General features: G+C 40.8%; 1 protein-coding gene across 6 annotated transcripts in view; it reads right to left on the bottom strand.

Annotated features, from left to right (window-relative positions):
• The window catches only part of brsk2a (BR serine/threonine kinase 2a), a 234,185-nt gene that overhangs the window by 102,598 nt on the left and 113,004 nt on the right, over nt 1–18,583 (bottom strand). For all 6 annotated transcript variants that reach the window (XM_028449925.1, XM_028449923.1, XM_028449924.1 and 3 more), the window contains exon 2: nt 8,935–9,029. In XM_028449925.1, coding sequence (XP_028305726.1) covers nt 8,935–9,029 — 95 coding nt within the window. The remainder of the gene's footprint in view (nt 1–8,934; nt 9,030–18,583) is intronic.

Below are 18,583 nucleotides of genomic sequence, written 5' to 3'. Positions count from 1 at the left end.
ATAGTGTAATGAATCTACTGGTGATCCTTTTGTCTTGTGATCCTCTCACTGCTAAAACTCTACAACAATGGCGCACAGCACAAAAGCGCTAAATTCATCTTTCGTGTTTTGGCTTTGTTATATTGTACGTGTGCTTTTATAAAAGCCAGCAAATAAAGAAAGAAAAGAGGACTCGTTTTGTACTCACCGTCGTCCACCATGGCGTTCAACAGATCAACAGCTGATTCCACGCCGCCTTCCCCGCCTATGTTTGCAGGTCTGTGGCCATAAATAGTATCCATGTGGTCGAACCACTTCCACTTCTTGCGGCTTGCTCCAGTCCGACCGTTGTGGTCTTTAATGAAGCAATAGTCGCTCGAGTTTTTCATACTTCTCCCGGCACTGCAGAGAGGCCATGATCATGCATTTGCTCAAAAAGCTGCTGGTACACTCGCTTGTTACAAATACAGCCATCAAGCTCGTTCTGAATGCGGCCATCTCCAAGCAACGTGAGGAAAGTTTGAACCTTATTCAGACTCCATGGAGTGAACTTTCTTGCTGCCATCCTCACAAGTTTTGCAAACAAAAATAACAATGGTGGCCAGATTCTCCTTCTCTCTGCGTGTGTTGACGCAACTGTCGGCTTTGTGCCTACATCACATTTTCCTACCCGGGTGAATTTTTTTGGAACGGCTACGAAGGAGGTACTAAGAAATGTACAGGTATTTTTTCCCCAGTTGAAACATGCAAAAAGAGAGTAGAGTCGATACCACCAGTGGAAACACGCCATTACTCTCCTGAGTCCTGTTCTTTGACCATACCTCCCATTCACTATCTCTCAACCTCACGGCTCACTGGCAACAAAACACAGAGAGTGGGAGAGAAAAAACAGAGTGTAGAGAGGGAAAAAGAGCAAGAAAGAATCATTACAGATAAAGAAACATTGGGCCACAAAACAAATACAGTAGGCATGCTGCCAATATCTACAAAAACTATGTACTCATTCTGCTTGGAACTGAATAAAACACAGAGCAACACATGTTTGTATTTGGTGTGGATTTCCCCCCTCCCAAAAAAGTTCACAGATGATTGTGTTAGCGGAGACAACTCAATATCTACTTAGTTTACAATGTCAGAGCCAGCAGGATGACAGACTAAAGAGTTCAACATTAGTTATGTAAAGTTCAACACATTGAGTTCTCTGCACGAGAATCCGAGGGGAAATTAATTCCACCCGTCTCGTCATCTCCACAGACCTCTGACTCCCAAGGCGTGTCTGGAGGAGAGCAGACGGAGAGCAATGACATGGGTCAGGGAGAATGTGCTCGTACACATACACAAAAACGGCGTATAGATGTATAGCTGTGACACTTTCACAGACATGGTTTTGAACACTTTTGCATGCGTGCTTGTGGCCCAATTAGCTTTAGCATGAAACCCTGTAACACACGTGCTATCAGCAGGTTTGTGTGTGTGTGTGTGTGTGTTCTCGTGCAGTCACACACCGCACTTCTACACCTGTCCAGGAAAGTCAAATTCTTTCCTAATAGCACCATGGGGACCAGAGACATTAGCATATTAAAAGGTGACATTTTCCTGCCTGAGCCTTGCAGGAGTGCGTATCCCTCTGACAGTCTGACAGGCAAGTCGAAGAACAGATGGAAGTGACTATGGAGTGCAATAAAATGGGAATATTGGAAAGGAGCAGCTGCATTCAAAAAAAAACTAAAAGAAACACACTTATTCCATGACAGCAAAAGTTTTGGAGAGGATGTTTTTTCAGCTGTTATTTGGTAAAGATGGACAATTTAATGGGAACACAAATATTATATAAATATGCATACAATCCCCCCAAAAAGCATCAAACAGCTAAAGCTGGTTCAGAACCCTGCAGCTCGGGTCGTAACCAGAACAAAGAGGTCAGACCACATTAGTCCAGTCTTTACACTATGAATTGGTTTGGGTCAAGAATACATCAGTGAGATGTTAGTCAAGTCTCTCAGATCTATGGACACAGGTCAGATAGTAGAGGTACAGAGATCATAGGAAACTAGAGGTTAGATCGGGCCAAAAAAATCCAGCCCGACCAGACCCGGGCCCGCGGGCATAAAGCCCGACCCAACCTGAGCCTGACCCATTAACTTAAATTGTAGGCCCTAAATTATTATTTTATTGAACGTATTGCTGCTGGTAGATTAGTAGCAGCTTTGCCCAAAAGATATTGTAATGACGTGACTCGAGCCATTATAACTGTTTTACAGGCTTTAATGGAGGTCGTAGTAACATGCCAAAAATAAACAACCAAACACACAAAGAACCGTCTTACACCATCATACACTCACACTACCGTGGTAACAGGATTGTTCACTCTTTTCCCCGCTTACGCCCACCTTTTCCCCAGCCTCCCAGCCAATCAACACTCAGAACACATGTACACAAAGACACATTGGCAGACAAAGCTGCACGTAACCATGATGCCATAACCAGAACATGGAACTCTGTAAGTTACAGCATTGCAAAACAGACCGGGTCCGTGCTGTGGGGGGGCCCTCTGGTGGCGTACGGTTCGGGTGTTACGGACAATATTGAGGGGTTACAGGCTGCAGTTGGCATCTGTCCCTTCCCATTTTGTCGGCGTGATTCACTCTCGGGCCCACGGAGAATCAGCTTGTGTGTTACAAAAAGAGATCACATCCCTGCTGCGCAAGAGAGCAATTTTGGTGGTCCCTCCCGCTCGGTCTCAGGAGGAGTTCTACTCCAGGTACTTTCTGGTCCCCAAACGAGGGGGATCCGGGATCCGTCCCATCTTGGAACTACGGGCCCTGAACAAGTGCCTCAGGAAATACACATTCAAGATGCTCGCACATTCCTCCCTACTGCGTCTAATGTGACAGGGTGATTGGTTCACATCTGTCGATCTCAAAGACACGTATTTTCACGTTCAAATATATCCGCCTCACAGAAAGTACCTCCGGTTGGCTTTCTGAGGGGTGTGTTACGAGTACCTCCAATTCAACCTCTCTTTGAGCTTGAGGATGTTTGTGCGCTGCACGGATGCTGCGATTGCTCCGCTGAGGAGGCGTGGCATTTGCCTGGTTACGTAGCTGGACGATTGGCTGCTTTTGGCACAATCAGAAGTGGAGGCCAGGGCGCACACATGCATTCTGCTGGATCACCTGCCAAATCTGGGATTTGTGGTGAATGCGGAAAAGAGCTTGTTGTCCCCGATACAGTAAATAATTTTCCTGGGTCTGTCCCTGTGCTCAGTACCGTTCACCGCGCGTCTTTCACCGGAGCGGGTGAAGACGTTCGGGGCATGTCTCAGGTTGTTTTGGGCGGGCACGTCTTTTTAGTTCAGACTGTGTCTTTGTTTACTCGGGTTGATGGCTTCGGCCATCCGCGTGATCTGCCTTGGTCGCCTTCACATGAGGGATTTTCAACTGTGGATGGCCTCATATGGGCTCAATCCTGTGCGTCATGGCACAAGGAGGGCGTTTTGGTTACGCCGGAGTGCGGCGCACCCTGCACCACTGGCGTGCCCCGAGCTTCTTGAAGGACTGGGTGTCTATGGGTATCGTTATGTCCAAGAAGGTGGTCTCCACGGACGCCAGCTTGACAGGCTGGGGTGGGGCCCACGAGGGCAGGGCTGTGAGGGGTCCTTAAAATGCGGTCCTCCAGCGAGCTCACATAAATTACTTGGAACTGTCGGCGGTGTTCCTCTCGCTGATCCACTTCCTTCCATCTCTCAGGGGACATCATGTCCTGGTGAGGACTGACAATACCACGGTGGTGGTGTACATCAACAGTCAGGGCGGGTTGTCAGGGGCACGCAGACTGATCCTGCGGAGTGTTGGTCTTCTCTCGCTGTAGGCAACTCATGTCCCAAGGATCATGAACGTGAGCGCCGACCTGTTATCCAGGGGCGCACCGCTTTACGGGGAATGGATGCTGCACCCAGAGGTTGTGCGGCAGCTGTGGGCCCATTACCCACGGGCAGAGGTGGACCTGTTTGCAGGGGAAGAAAACGCACAGTGTGCAATGTTCTTCTCCCTGTGCAGCACGGAGGCTCCCCTTGGCGTAGACGGACTAGCACAAATTTGGCCATGCGTGCTTCTTTACGCGTTTCCCCCTGTTGGCTCTGATTCTCTCCACCCTGTCTAGGGTGAGGGACTGCGGACACACACTGATCCTGGTGACTCCACTGTGGCCGGCCATGCATTGGCTGGCGGATATTTACCAGCTGCTGAGTGCACGTCCCTGGCAGTTCCCGCTGCGCACGGACCTGCTGTCACAGGGGAGGGGCACAGTTTTCCAACTGCGCCCAGACCGTCTGGCGCTGTGGGCTTGGCCCCTGAGTGGCTCAATCTGTCAGCCGTGGGATTATCACAGTGTGTGATTTCCACCATACAGAGTGCTCGCGCCCCCTCCACTAGGTCTCTTTATAACTCTAGGTGGAAGCTGTTTGAGAGGTTGTGCCTCCAGAGGAACCACGTCCCTTTTCAGTGCCAGGTGGGAGTGATTTTGTCATTTCTGCAGGGTCTGATTGACAAAAACAAAGCCTTTTCCACTGTGAAAGTGTATTTGGCGGCGATCGCCGGCTGTGACGTTGGCTTTGGGGATAAGTCGGCCAGTCAGCACCCGCTGATCAGAGGGTCAGTGACACCCATGCAGTTCATCCGTCGTGCTCTGAGCTTTTCCCAGGTGATGCGAGGATCATTCTGACACCCAACCTGGCCTTTGTGCCGAAGGTTGTGGGCTCGTGTTCACCCATTGACCTTTTGACCTTTTCTGCCTCACATTTGCAGGGGCCGAATGTGTCCAGTTTGTGCGATCTGCACTTATATGGATATGACGAGGGGCCTCAGGAGGAACAATCAACGCCTGTCACACTGGATGGTGGAGGCTTTTGCTTTGGCTTACTCGTGTCAGGGTCTGCAGAAGCCTACGGGTCTGCATGCATACTCAACTCGGGGTCTTGCCACATCCTGGGCTTTGTTCAGGGGGGTGTCTGTTCAGGACATCTGTGCAGCGGTGAGTTGGACCTTGCCCCTCACGTTTGTCAATTTTTACATGCTAGACGTTTTCGCCCCATGCGTGGCACGGGCGGTTTTACTGTCCTGATGTGATCAGACTTCTGTCCTGGAGGCTGGTACTGCTCGATAAGCATGTCTGCACTATGGGAGTTTCCATATCCCACAGTGAGACATCTCACAAAATATTATGAAATACAACTTTAGGTTATGTACATAACCTCGGTTCTATGAGTAATATGAGAGAGATGTCTCACCAGACAACCCTTCTTGCTCAAAAAAGGATAAGAGGTGCTTATTTTGAGGATATAGGATGAGGGTCTCCCCTTAGCGTATAGATGCGCTTCACCGGCCAATCAGGATTGGCAGATTGAAATAAATGAGGAATGCAGACAAAGGTTGCATCCCATAGTGAGACATCTCACTCATATTACTCATACACTCACAACCTAAAGTTTTTACTGCTGATTTTAATGTTCTTATTGATTTTTAAACCGTTAAATGTTTTCTGTTGCACTTTTTAAATCATGTAAAGCACATTGAATTGCCTTGTGTATGAAATGCACTATACAAATACATTTGCCTTGCCTTACAATGTACTCAGTGACGTGCCGTGACCACTACGGCTGGGTAGGCACGTTGCAAATCGAGACCACCAATGACAATTTCATATGTTTCTGCTGTCAAGTGTTATTTCAATTCAAATCAATTTTATTTGTATGAAGCAATTTCCAACAAAGTCATCTCAATGCGCTTATCAAAATATAAAATTCATAATAAGAAAGAAAAAACCCAACAAGATCCACATGAACAAGTGTTTAGCCATCGAACAAAATCCACATCATAAACACCATTAAAGAAACATAAACAATTATTTAATATAGCCTCCATACTCTCCAACAAGATATATCTCATGACACGACAGCACATCTGTTGTTTGTGTTGGAAACACAGAAACACGGAGAAAATGACAACTTAGAACAGCCTCAGTGAGGAGCATCCACAAAGCCAATCCTTCCTTTTGTACCATTCACTGTGAAAAGTGTGAAACATGTTCTGACCTTACCTTAGCTGAAGCTCTGGTAACTCAGGTGTTGGTCTCCATCTTTCAAAAGCTGTCGTTTTTCCTCAAAACAAAGTTTCTCTATCATCTCTAGCGCTGTCACCCGCCCACTAGTTAAAGAACGTAGCAGCAGCAGTCACGTGTCATCTATTCACTAATGTGCTGTGAACTTACGTATAGCATTTAGCATAGCGCAGTTACATGCAAAGGCAGCTCTCTACGCTGCCTTTACGCGTAAATTGATGTCACATTGGGGACCTGACCGCGCATGCGCAAACACGTAAACACACGCAATGAGAACGGAAGCAGAAGAGCGACATGCCTTTGGGAGGGGGCGTGGCCTCCCTCTGCCTTACAGCGGAGCGAAAAAAAAAAAAAAAAAAGACTGCAGCTGTTCCAGGAAACAGCGCTGTTTAGTAATTTGACAGTAGTTTGACACTTTCAAACTTATAGGTACTGTAGGCTATTGGAAATGGAAAAATAAATAATTTATAATTAAAAAAAAAATAAAAATTATAATTAAATAATCAAAATATCAATTCACCCTTGGGTAGGCACTGCCTACCTTGCCTACCCTGACGGCACGTCACTGAATGTACTACAAATAAAAACACACTGAAACCCTTTCCTTGGTTCTTCCATGCCACCCCATCAATCAACTAACCATGCAATCCAACATACTATTATTTAATCTCAGATTTTAAGTCTTAACATGTTTATTTCTGTCATTATTGTTTAAATAATAATGTATCCTAAATGAGGTGCACACATAAGCTAAAATGCAAATTTCAGCATCTGGTCGAAAAGCAAAGCCACAGTTTCGCAATCCAGATAGGAAACCATGAAGTCAGCATTCATCTGAAAAAGTGAGTGATTAACTTTTGTTACTGCACGCAGGCACGTACACACACACACAGAAGACCCCACTAGTTGAGAGAACTCTGACCGCAGCGGAGCCCTGTAATTGGCTCTGAACTGCAGCTTCAGCAAAAGCCCCAAACCTGTTAAGAGTCTGTCAGTATTTGGCTTTTTTTTTTGCTGCCATTTTCCTTTGCAGGGCAGCAAGATGTAGGCTAACCTAAGCTGTCACATGTTACATCAACTTCTTCCACCACTTCTGCTACAACTAATAATACTCCTGTCAGAATGTAAGCAACAGAATGACCTCCTGCATTAGAAAAAAACCAGAGAGAGAGAGAGAGAGAGAGAGAGAGAGAGAGAGAGAGAGAGAGAGAGAGATTTCCAGTGAACAACTTGAGACAAGTCTGAAGTACTTATGCAGCAAAACACTTCAGACATTAATGCTAAGGCTAACTGTAATCATCCTACGGAAGGAGGTCAAGCTTCTCATCTATAGTGTAATGATGCTAATAATTCATGCATTAATAATAATTAATGCACAAGGTAATTCAACAATCAGGAGGAAAACATTTCTAAGGCTAACAAGCTTATCGACTATCTACAATTATCTTAAATTAGCTTAAATCAAAGACCAATTTTATATTAATGGTCAATATAGAGAAGAAAACAAAAGTACTTTCAATGGGACAAATTAAAAACCTTAATTCTGGTGACCAACTGAATAACTAAATCTAAAATCTACGACAACGTAATAAAAATAAAACTGTGGCATCAATAGAGCTATGTTTTCATTGAGTGAGTAAACTGATTAAATGATAATCTTTAAACAATCTCATCAGATTAAGCAAATATTAAAACCTCTGATCCTTTTGTGAGTGTTTGTATAAACAGGACACATGCATCTCTCAGTCAGAGTAAATTGAATTTGGGCGACTCTGAATCAAATTGAAGTGATCCTTTTTTTTTTTTTTTAATTCAGCTTTAGTTGTTTGACTAATTTGTACCTGCTACGTGTTGTGGTTTTGGTGATGCTTTCAAGGACATCGACTTTCAGCCAAGATTTCTTCATTAGGTTTCATTTGAAGTGGCAATTTGTACTTTATCATTTACAGGCAAAAATAATTTTTATTCAAATGTGCAGTCAAGTTGCTGGAGAAATTGTTTAAGGGGGTTTAAAGCAGTGGTGCTCAAAATTTTCAGCCCACGACCCCCAAAATAAAGGTGCCAGAGTTCGGGGACCCACACTGTACCTGAAGGTGGTTGAACACAGACATGAACAGCCATGTGACATCATCCATAAAGTCAGCAAAATGATGGTGTAGTGTTCTATGAATCTGTGATAACCACATTTATCTGAATAATATCCACTGTTATCCAGGAAGTTTATTATTATTTGTACCATAGTAAATAGTTATCTTAAAGATATAAATGACTTGTTTTAATCACTAATAAAATTGGTTAAAAGTGACCAACAATGGTGGAAAAGGGTTCAAAGTGTCAATAATGGCATAAAAGTTGCAAAAACAGGGGGTTGGGATATTGAAATTTAAAAAGTAGTAGAAATTAGTTTAAACTGGCAAATAATGGGCATGACAAATCATAAATGTGGTTAAATTAGCAAAAATAAGCATGAAATATGGAAAAAAGGTTAAAAGTGGCAATTGTGGGTCAACATTTGTTAGAAAAAGTGGTGGAAAGGGTTTATAAGTGCCAATAATTGTCTTGAAAGTAGAAAAAAGTGATTAAATAGGGTAAAAATATGGCAAGTTTGGTATAGTTGCAGAAAAAGGGTAAAAAGCAAAAATCGGCTCAAATTGTTCAGAAAATATTTTAAGTTTTTTGAAGGCATGATGACCCCATCCCTGTGTCTCACGACCCTAAATGGGGTCCTGAACGCAAGGTTAAGAACCGCTGGTTTAAGCTGTTTGGAGAGAAGTTCCTTTTAAAACAGTACTTGACCTTTTCCAAAACAAAGCAAAGTATAAAAGGAAGCAAACATACCTTCATTAGTACCGACTCGCTAAGTTTCTCTCGGTTGACAATCTTAATGGCAACTTTCTGACACGTTACACAGTGGACCCCAAGCTTGACCAGTCCTGGAAAAAGAGAGACGAAACACAATGCATTAGTGTCAAATATGTTCAACATGCACTACATTTTAAAGAAAAAGCACCAAAACATGTGCGAGAATGGCCTCAAGAGAGTACAGTAACATACAGTAACAGTGTGCTTCATTCCAGCTGAAGCATGTAAACTAAAACCAAGAGTAAAGAGTTGTATGATGTGGCATGTATTATGACCCCATGTGTCATTATGTATGTACACAGATATGTTTATATAAAGAGCCCTCTGGGGTACATTCAAGTCATAAAGGTGGGAAGTGAGTGGGCAATTTGTGCTATTGATTCTTCTATTGTACTAAAGCACTCTAATGCAGCGATGTTAGCAGAAATTATTACAACAATGGCTTTTTAAAAGCGAAGGTCAGGCACTGAATGGCTGTAATTATTGACAAATAGCTAAAAATGACAAGACGCGAACAACATTAAACCGAGCAACAGGAATGCAAACACCACTTCGCAAATTTGAACAGCACATGGAGAAAAAAAACAGAGTAAGCTACATTTATTTGCTTTTTCATCGGCACAAAAACTGCCTCGACAGTTATTCAAGAGTATTGATTGCTGCTGCCTTTGGCCCACCTTTAAGAAACAACTAGCAGAATGGGACTAATCATTGACTATTACCTAAAATGAATGGAACACAGCATCAGCTCAAACTGGAGGTGAAAAGGCTGTGATTTCAATAGACCAACATTTCAACAACTCAAAAGAAAGACATTTGTCTTCATTGCGTTGCAATATCCTATTGATGCCCACAGAGAGATTTGAGTGTTTGATATGCCGTCTTCACCAACTCTTGGGGGGAATCTCACACAAACATTCTTTTCCAAACATGTAGAATTCCTGTGATGTGCAACACAAATGCATCACTGCTGCTTTGCTTTGCTAACTGTCCCCAGGCCTCTTTGGTAACGTGATCAGTCACAAACGACAGAGGACGGGCACGGATACTACAGCAGGCGTAGGAAAAACACACTTGATACAAGGGATCCATGACAACAGCAAGCAATTCATTTTCTGCTAGGGAGCAGAGAGCTGCACAGGTATTAGAAAGATGCTTGCATCAGATAGATTACTTAGAAATTGAAACAAACACCTGTTTAAGACAAAAAAAAAAAAAAACACACATTGATTTCCTCGATGGCAGTAGTTCCCCAACTATGTCCAAAGGGCTGCTAGGTTTAATATAAACACTTTTACAACTTCTTTGGAAAAAGAAGTAAAAGTGGAAAATTGTAAAACTATATTTCGCTTTTATGTGCATTGAACAAAGATGGAACAAATATGACACCTGGAAATCTCCTGCAGAATTTCAAAACAAGTCAAAAGAAACAACTACACGCAGAACACGTGCTGTGCATAGGGCATCATCTTCCATGGGGGAGGGGCACATTTAGCACGAAGGGAAGCATTTTCACAATAGAAATGTTAACTAGTCATTCATTGAATAAGGTCTCTAGTTAACTAGTGATACAACTGTATGTTCATTGAAGGCTGGAAAGCTCACTAGCAAAACAGTCTTACAGTATTGATTAGGTCACGAGCATGCTCACTAGTTTAAGCCTTTTTGCCCTTAGTAGTAACATAGGTGGACCCAACATGTTTACTCGTGAACTAGTAGAACTAGTTAAGTCATTTGCAGCAACACTAATAAACTCGTGATGGTAAAAGTGTGTACTAACTTACTAGTGTAGGGAAAATAATCACTAGTTAACTAGTTACATAAACAAAAAAATCATGATAAGTTGGGAAAAGTGTGCACTGACTAAGGCTTCCTATTGGCTGCTCAGTCCAAAATGAAACACAACCAATGAAAACTCAGGGGGTTTTTTGCACTAGTTTGCTGTAAAAGGCACACTTGCATGTTTATTTATATTTGTGACTCAGATTTGTTTTTGAATTTACAGTTTGAAGTTATTTCTATTTAATATTTATCTATTTATCTTTTAAAAGTTGATTATTTTTTTCATAGAGCCAAATTACTGCGTGCATGTGTGCACATGTGTGGGTGGAGGGATCATGTTGTGTATTGGAACCCCAATTAAAATGGTGAAAGAAAAGCTTTTGAGCTGATAAGTGTTTATTTGACAAATGAAAGAAGCCCCTAAAACAAACACAGAAGTAAAGCTAATTTGAAGAAAAATGGAACACATCGCATCTGGCTGTGGTGAATAAGGCTTAAAGGATCTAAAAACCCAACACTTCATCGCTTTCATCTCTCATAAAGCAGCAGAGGACAAAAAGAAGGTTTATGAAGGCAGAGTAAAACTCAGATAAGCAGATAGAAGTAATTGACACCAAGGAAACATCAAGGAGGTGGAAAAGAGAGAACTAGGGAGAAAAGGTAAATTTCTCGAGGATTACGGAGAAAAGTGATGGACATTGAAAGCAAGGGGTTGGAAAAATGCGGCTTGCACATTATTCAAATGTGCCTAGCCACAGATAATTAGGCAATAATGGAAAGCTATGTGTAGGAGTGGAGCACTAACTTATTAGAGAAGTTGTGGGGCCGTAGGGGCCATGAGTGGAGACATACGCAGGCAAGCAAGAGAGTGAGAGAGTAAGAAAGAAATAAAGAAAGATAGACGGGGAGAGCAAGATAATAAACACTAAAAAGTGGGTGATGAAGAATACGAGAGAATTGTGGCAGCTGAGCAGAAGGAGCAACAACAGAAAGGTCCATTAGCCCTGTGATAGTAATCATATGTTAATGGATGCTTTTGAGATGCTCATAAGTCAAGATAAACACATCAAAGAGAAAATGTCTGCCTGCAAAACACATGAAAACTAGATTATTGGCCTCACTATCCATCTTCTTCTACGACTGCATTTCCGAGTGTACAGGCCACATTTGCAAAAGGCAATCGTACATGGGGAACACAGCACATTAGGATTTTACAACCACTTACGGAAAAGGACCAGAACGAAGTGTTCCAAGGAAGTTCAGTACATAATCCTGTGAAGAAGAGACATAAACTTGCTTTATGCAAGACATTTAAATTCTAACCTTACACAAAAAGGAAAAGTCATTTGGACATCCCTGTGGAAGTTATGTGAAGACTAGTCACATTACCCTTTCATAAAACATGAATGTTCACATGGATTTGTTGGGTTTTTAGCGCCCTATAAAATCGGCGTTAACAAAATCGCGGACGGAATCACGAAATCGACCAATGAAAACGATTAAACGTGGAAATGGACAAAATCGGCATGAAACGCCATCACCGTGGGGCAAAGAACGTTTTTTAATGGGGAAATGTTTCAGGCGACCGCTTATTAGGTCCCCCGCCCTCCCTCCTCCTGTCCTGGTTGCATTAAACTCATCTTAAACCACCACAAACCCCCTCTAAAACAACGCAAATCATCACTGACTCCTAAACACAGAGCCTCCAGTGCCCGTTTAACTTTGCTGTGCCTGTGAAGCTCCGCCTGTTTGATGTGTAGCGCAGCGGCGCTCCGTGAAAACATGATCAGCTTTAATCATCTTCACCTGCTCAGTGTTTTAACTGTTATGCCTGGCTAACTAAGACTAACTAATAAGTTCTTTTTATTCCAGCCTTTTGTCTGTGCTCGTAGGTACACATTCACAGTCAGCAAGCTACCACAAGTACAACCATTTCAGTGGGAACTTCCGGTTTACAAAATAAAAGTCCATTGGAGCAATGTTATTAGAATGTTACATTCTAACAACATCTCATCAGAGCTACAGAAGACTGGATAATTTAAATTAGGTTAATTTAAACGAAGTTGATCAAAATCAATGAACCTGCTCAGATTCAGTAAACCATTGATCCCTGAAATATGGTGACATTAATGCTGTTCTCATACATTTTTATATGACAAATAATTAAAAAGGAGCAGTCAGAATAATCCATGTCACTACAACTTACATCTACCATTTAATTGTATCTTTCTTTATTTTTGACATACATTTTTGTTTAATTATGATTTTTTTTTTTTATTAGTATTTATTTTGTTTCCTCACAGAGTTAAAAGCTAATTTCTTTTAAAAATGATAAACATTTAAAAAAAAGAAGCAGAATTTAAAAAATAAAGTGGAAAAAACGGAATTTGGGAAAAAAAAACGGAATTTGTAAAACAAATATAGGGCCCTAGGATTTTTCCTTTTTCTTAAGCACTTCAAGGTGGTTATTGTTATTTGCACTATAAAAATAAAGTTGAATTGAATTAAAACAATTTCATCCTTTTTGTTGATGCAAATTCGCTAGTTAGCTTCAACGCTTACTTTTTGACAAAAGGAAGAAGAAAAAAAAGGACCAAAGAAGCAAACACTTCAAGTTTCAGTGTTAGTATGTCTGTAGCACTACAACAATGATATTTGATTTCTTTTTTTAATGAAGAGTGAATGCTAGTACTACATTAGTACTTACAAGAAAATAGAATATAAAACAGTGTAGCAAACAAGCCAAAGTATGTAATTGTGAGTAAGTGTTAAACACAGATTCACACAAAGTTTGTACATAACTCCAAAGTGTCCACTAAAGACAGAATCACATTAATATTAATAGAACTAAGACGATTGGCAGAGCTCTTAAAAATATTATTTTGTGTCTTCTCTGAAGCCTGTTTTAATAGAATCATCAGAAGTGCTAAGATCATGGTTATCCTCAGGGCTCCCTTATCCTGTGTTTTTGACACTTTCTTCAAAAACAAATGATTTTGTGATGTCTAATTAACCGCCATCTCGCTCTTCTTCTCCAATTTCCCCTCTAATAAGAGAGCTTGCCTGATCTTAGAATTCATTTCACCTTTTACCCTTCCTGACTCTGGATGATATAAGATAAAGTTGGTCTTGCAGGGCTAAGATATGAGATCTGGCGGGGTTAAATAGGTAGGTCGTCTTTGAACTTAGACTCAAAGGTAAAGCTGCGACTCGGAGCACAAAGGAACAGGATCTCATCAGGTGAATTCATAGATCACACTCAAAAGTTGCCAGAGTCACTATGAACACATGAAACTGACGTGTCCCTGCAGATAGAAAAAAAAAAGCACAGCGACGCAAACGATCATCACGTATTTATGAATTGAACACGTGGCAGACGTGTCGGTGCACGCCACACATGTTCACATCTTTCATATGTTTCATTAACAGATACATAGAGAACAAGAGAGTCTGCAAAGCCACTGAATCACTGAGAGCATCGATCTCTGCTCTCTTTTGCTCTCCTCCTCCCAGATCAATATCATCAAAAACTGTCGCTTTCACAGCTGTGTCAGAATAATAGCACCAACAAGGAAGATCGGGCAGAAGAGGCCACTGTTGAGTGACCTCCATTCCGCTTCTCAGCTCTGCACACTTTACTTTTAATGCACCCCTATGATTAATGATCTAACATGGAGGGACTGCTGGTGTAGGAGCACATAATTCTCATTGGTTTAGTGAGTGGAAAAGCCGTTATATACAGTGGTAGGAGTCTAAATGTTGCTGGAAAATCATTTTTAATACTGATACTACTTGCAGAACCAGCCTTTGAGAAACAAACATCAGGGATCACATTGACAGAATAAATAGAAAAATGAACTCCCCAATTAATCAAAACCATTTTCAACACAATCTTACTAATCCACTGCTTTTCAAAAACTTAAGCACATTTTTGAGCATCACTGAGTAATGTGCCAGCACTGATTTGGTAATGAGAAGTCTGTCTCACTTTATCAACTCTTCACAAGTGATTATCTTTAATGAAATTGAAGCTGAACTTGACCTTCTGAAAAAGGATTCTCACGATCCCAGGGCACATTCAGCACGACAGCCAGATGCTCAACTTTTTGAGTGGAGTGAGTCCATGCATTTGTTACATCTAGACTAGATTATTGTAACTCTTTCCTGCCAGGATATCCTAGTAACTCACTAAAAAGTCTCCAGTTAACTCAGAATGCTGCAGCGAGAATACTAACAGGTACTAACAGGAGAGAGCATCTTTCTCCAGTATTGGCTTCCTGTAAAATCCAGAACACAGTTTAAAATACTCCTGTTGGTCTACAAAGCTCTACATCATCAAGCTTCTGTATATCTTAAAGACCTGTGCCTTATCGTCCGGGCAGAACACTCCATTCTCAGTTTGCTGGTCTTCTGGAAGTTCCTAAAGTGTCTTGAAGTAGAACCTAACCTAACCACTAGGAACAAAGCATAAAACCCAAAAGTAGGAACTATAAAAACCAAGATTATATAGTAGAATACCAACATTATATTTAAACACAATCCACCATCTACACATAGCTCTAATGGGCTGCAATGGGTGAAGTTCAGTCAGACGCAGTTGTGCCGGGTTGTAGCCAACCCCCCACTTCTGAACCTCGTTGTATACCCATTACACTGCTCACACACCATTTACACTGAAGTCCACCCCATATTCATTCTCATTCCACTGTATTCCTGTATCATGTTTTTCTGCAGTCAGTGCCTTCTCCTCGCCCTTCTCTCTCTATGGAATCAGAACAGTATCATAATGAATGAATTCTTGTAGGGTTTTTCACGAATGCACATGCTTTGTTTCACAGTTGTATTTCAGATTCACAAATGCAAACGATCTGTTTCGCAAATACACACACTGGTTCACAAACATACATTTGTTTTGCAGTTGTATTTCAAATTCACAAACGCACACGGTCTGTTTCGCAAATATATATTTTATGCAAACTTGTAATATAAATGCTGAAATGCACACGCTATACTTCACAAATATTATTTTGAGGCACACTTGTAATATACTGTAAATCCACAGATGATGCAAATTGCTGAATGTGCATTTACAAACTGCTTCTGTGCTGTAAAACCTCTGTATTTGTGAGAGAAATCTCTGCGGTGAATTTTGAGACTGCCCTGACGTCGCGGGTCAATGAACGTTACCATTGGCTGATAAAAGTGATTGACATATTCATCAGCCAATCAGGTGTGTTTGCTTTCAGCCAATCGTATGTCTTTTTACATTTTCTCCACACTTTTAAACCAATTGCAGAGCTACTGATATGTGTGTGCATACGCAGTGCTCAAACAAGAGTTCATTCATTATGATACTGTTCTGATTCCATATCTCTCTGCTGTTTCAGGTGTCGTGAAGCTGATGATGGCGGTTCCTGATCTGTGGTTCACGGCTCAACTAGTCTGGGACACTCTGATGTTCTATCTCTCTATCCTGTTCTGTTGGTCCTTCTGTCCACTAACCCCAACCAGTCGCAGCAGATGGCTGCCACCTCTGAACCTGGTTCTGCTGAAGATTTCTTCCTGTTAAAAGGAAGTTGTTTCTTCCCACTGTCGCTAAATGCTTGTTCATGTGGATCTTGTTGGGTTTTTTCCTTCTTCTTGTTAATTTTATATTTTGATAGTGCTTTGAGATTACTTTGTGTTATATAAATATTGTTGAATTCAATTCAATTGAATAACTTGCCAGAAACTTGCCTGATAGAAAGGCCTTTGTGGCCTTGAAATGCAAAGAACATTTAGTAAACCATTTCTGTCAGCTCTAAAACAAGCTCTAAAGATACTTCATAACACATATGTGAATAGTTTCTTGCCTAAAACACTACTATTGCATGAGAGAAGGAATCAAATTCTTTTTTTATCATTCAAAAGTAAAAAGCTTAAATCAATGTCATTTGGACAATTTGATCAGTAAAGTTCAAACAAACATGGCACACTTTCTTTACAGATGATCTGCAATGATATGGGTTTGAAAAATGCAATAAAAGAGTACAGTTTGGAGATTTTAGTATAATGACCTTCGCCAAGAAGGTAATATTTTCACCGGTGTTTACGTCTAAAGAACTTATTGGATTTTGAAAAAATTATAACTGAAGAAAGGCCTTACACCACGAAAGATTCCAATGGATTTTGGAGGGGATCCGCATCAATACTGATTCTGGATCATTTTGAAAAATCAAAATATCTTTTTTGCTTACCTTTGGTGAAAATTCTAAAGATTATATCACCCATTGCAATTAACCAATTTTTTGGGAATTTGACTCAGTGAGATAATTGAGAAAGGAGCCCAACGTAACTAAGTTTCATCCAGATCGGCTCCAGATTGCGCATGTCTTTGAGAATTTCCAAGAACTGTGGTACCCGTAAATATTGACCTACTGTATTATCATTGATGACGATAGAAATTTCTTCCAAACCTATATAATCATGGTACCATGATCAATATTCTTGATCCAGATAACTGACAATATCTGGCAAAGAGGAGATTTGGAGCGTGCTGTTCTTTCCTTTGCATCTTAGTTTAAATGATGTAGTCCAACATATAAACATGTTTTGTAATTTTTTTTCATCTCTTACAAGTAATTTGAAATCATATTTAGATATTCCAGTGCTATAGTGTTGCCTTTTTTTAATTATTCAGGGTTATCAGAGAGCTAGTCCGTACACAAAAAAGATTCACGATTCAGGATCAGGAATATTGTTGATGTGATTAAACTTTACAGGCAAAAGAGGAAGGCCTTAGAACTGTTTTCTTATTTAAATGTTTTAAACTTGTTGCAAAATCCCATGAGCTCTCATTGGCGTGTTTATGTTTGCCTCGCTGTGCAAACCCTAAAAGCTCTTTAGCTTTAACAGCAATGTAGGCAGTTAACCAAACACCAGTGGAGAAAAGGCTTCTCTGTGGTGTGACTAGTAGGGATGTAAAGATTCACTCAACTCCCGATGCGATCCGATTCACGATACTGGGTTCACGATACTGGGTTCACGATACTGGGTTCACGATACGATTCTCTCACGATTTATTTTACAAAATGGGACTGTAGACAAATGATGACTGAAAAATATTCCTTTTTTTTTTTTTGGGAAAATACTTTATTATTTTCCTTTTATTTTTCATTGTCAAAAGAATTCCTTGATAAACTATTCCAAACAATGCAATTTAACTAAAAAAAAAAATCTTGAATGAAATAAATAAAGGAATAATACAAATAAAGAAGAAGCCTATTAATTAAAATTCTGGTTCTACAGTAAACAATGCAAAACTGCATAATAGTTCTTTTTTTTTTTTTAAAAGTGCAACTGAAAATGTATTTTGTGCCTTAACAATTAGACGTTAAAAAAAAAAAGTCATTTCACTGTATTTACGTCAGATATTTGTTTGGACCAGCAGAGGGCGCTGGTAACCCAGTGGTTGGTTGGCATGCATATATTCATGCAGTGAAGAAGAGATGCTATGCGCTAGCAGACAGAGCTAATAGAAAAACGTGACTTTTACAGATATTCACGTAATATTACAGATATTCTTTCAGTGCTAAAGGGGTAAAGAATCATTTCTGAACATGTTTAAGAGTAGAAGGCGGCCAGAAAGAAAGTAGTAGTAGATTTCGCCCGCTGCCTACACTACTGGACAAGAGAAGGATAAATAGATATAGCACCCTCTGTTGTTTAAAAAAAAAAAAAAGTACTGCGATTCAATTTTCAGAGCATCGATATGAACCGTGATACCTATGAATCAATTTTGAACTGCCTTACGATTAATCGTTACATCCCTAGAGACTAGTAAAAAAAACCTTTTTGTGTTATG

The sequence above is a fragment of the Gouania willdenowi genome, chromosome 6 (assembly GCF_900634775.1).
Source record: "Gouania willdenowi chromosome 6, fGouWil2.1, whole genome shotgun sequence".
NCBI classification, from domain to species: Eukaryota; Metazoa; Chordata; class Actinopteri; order Blenniiformes; family Gobiesocidae; genus Gouania; species Gouania willdenowi.
This window is presented reverse-complemented; position numbering and strand designations above follow the sequence as displayed.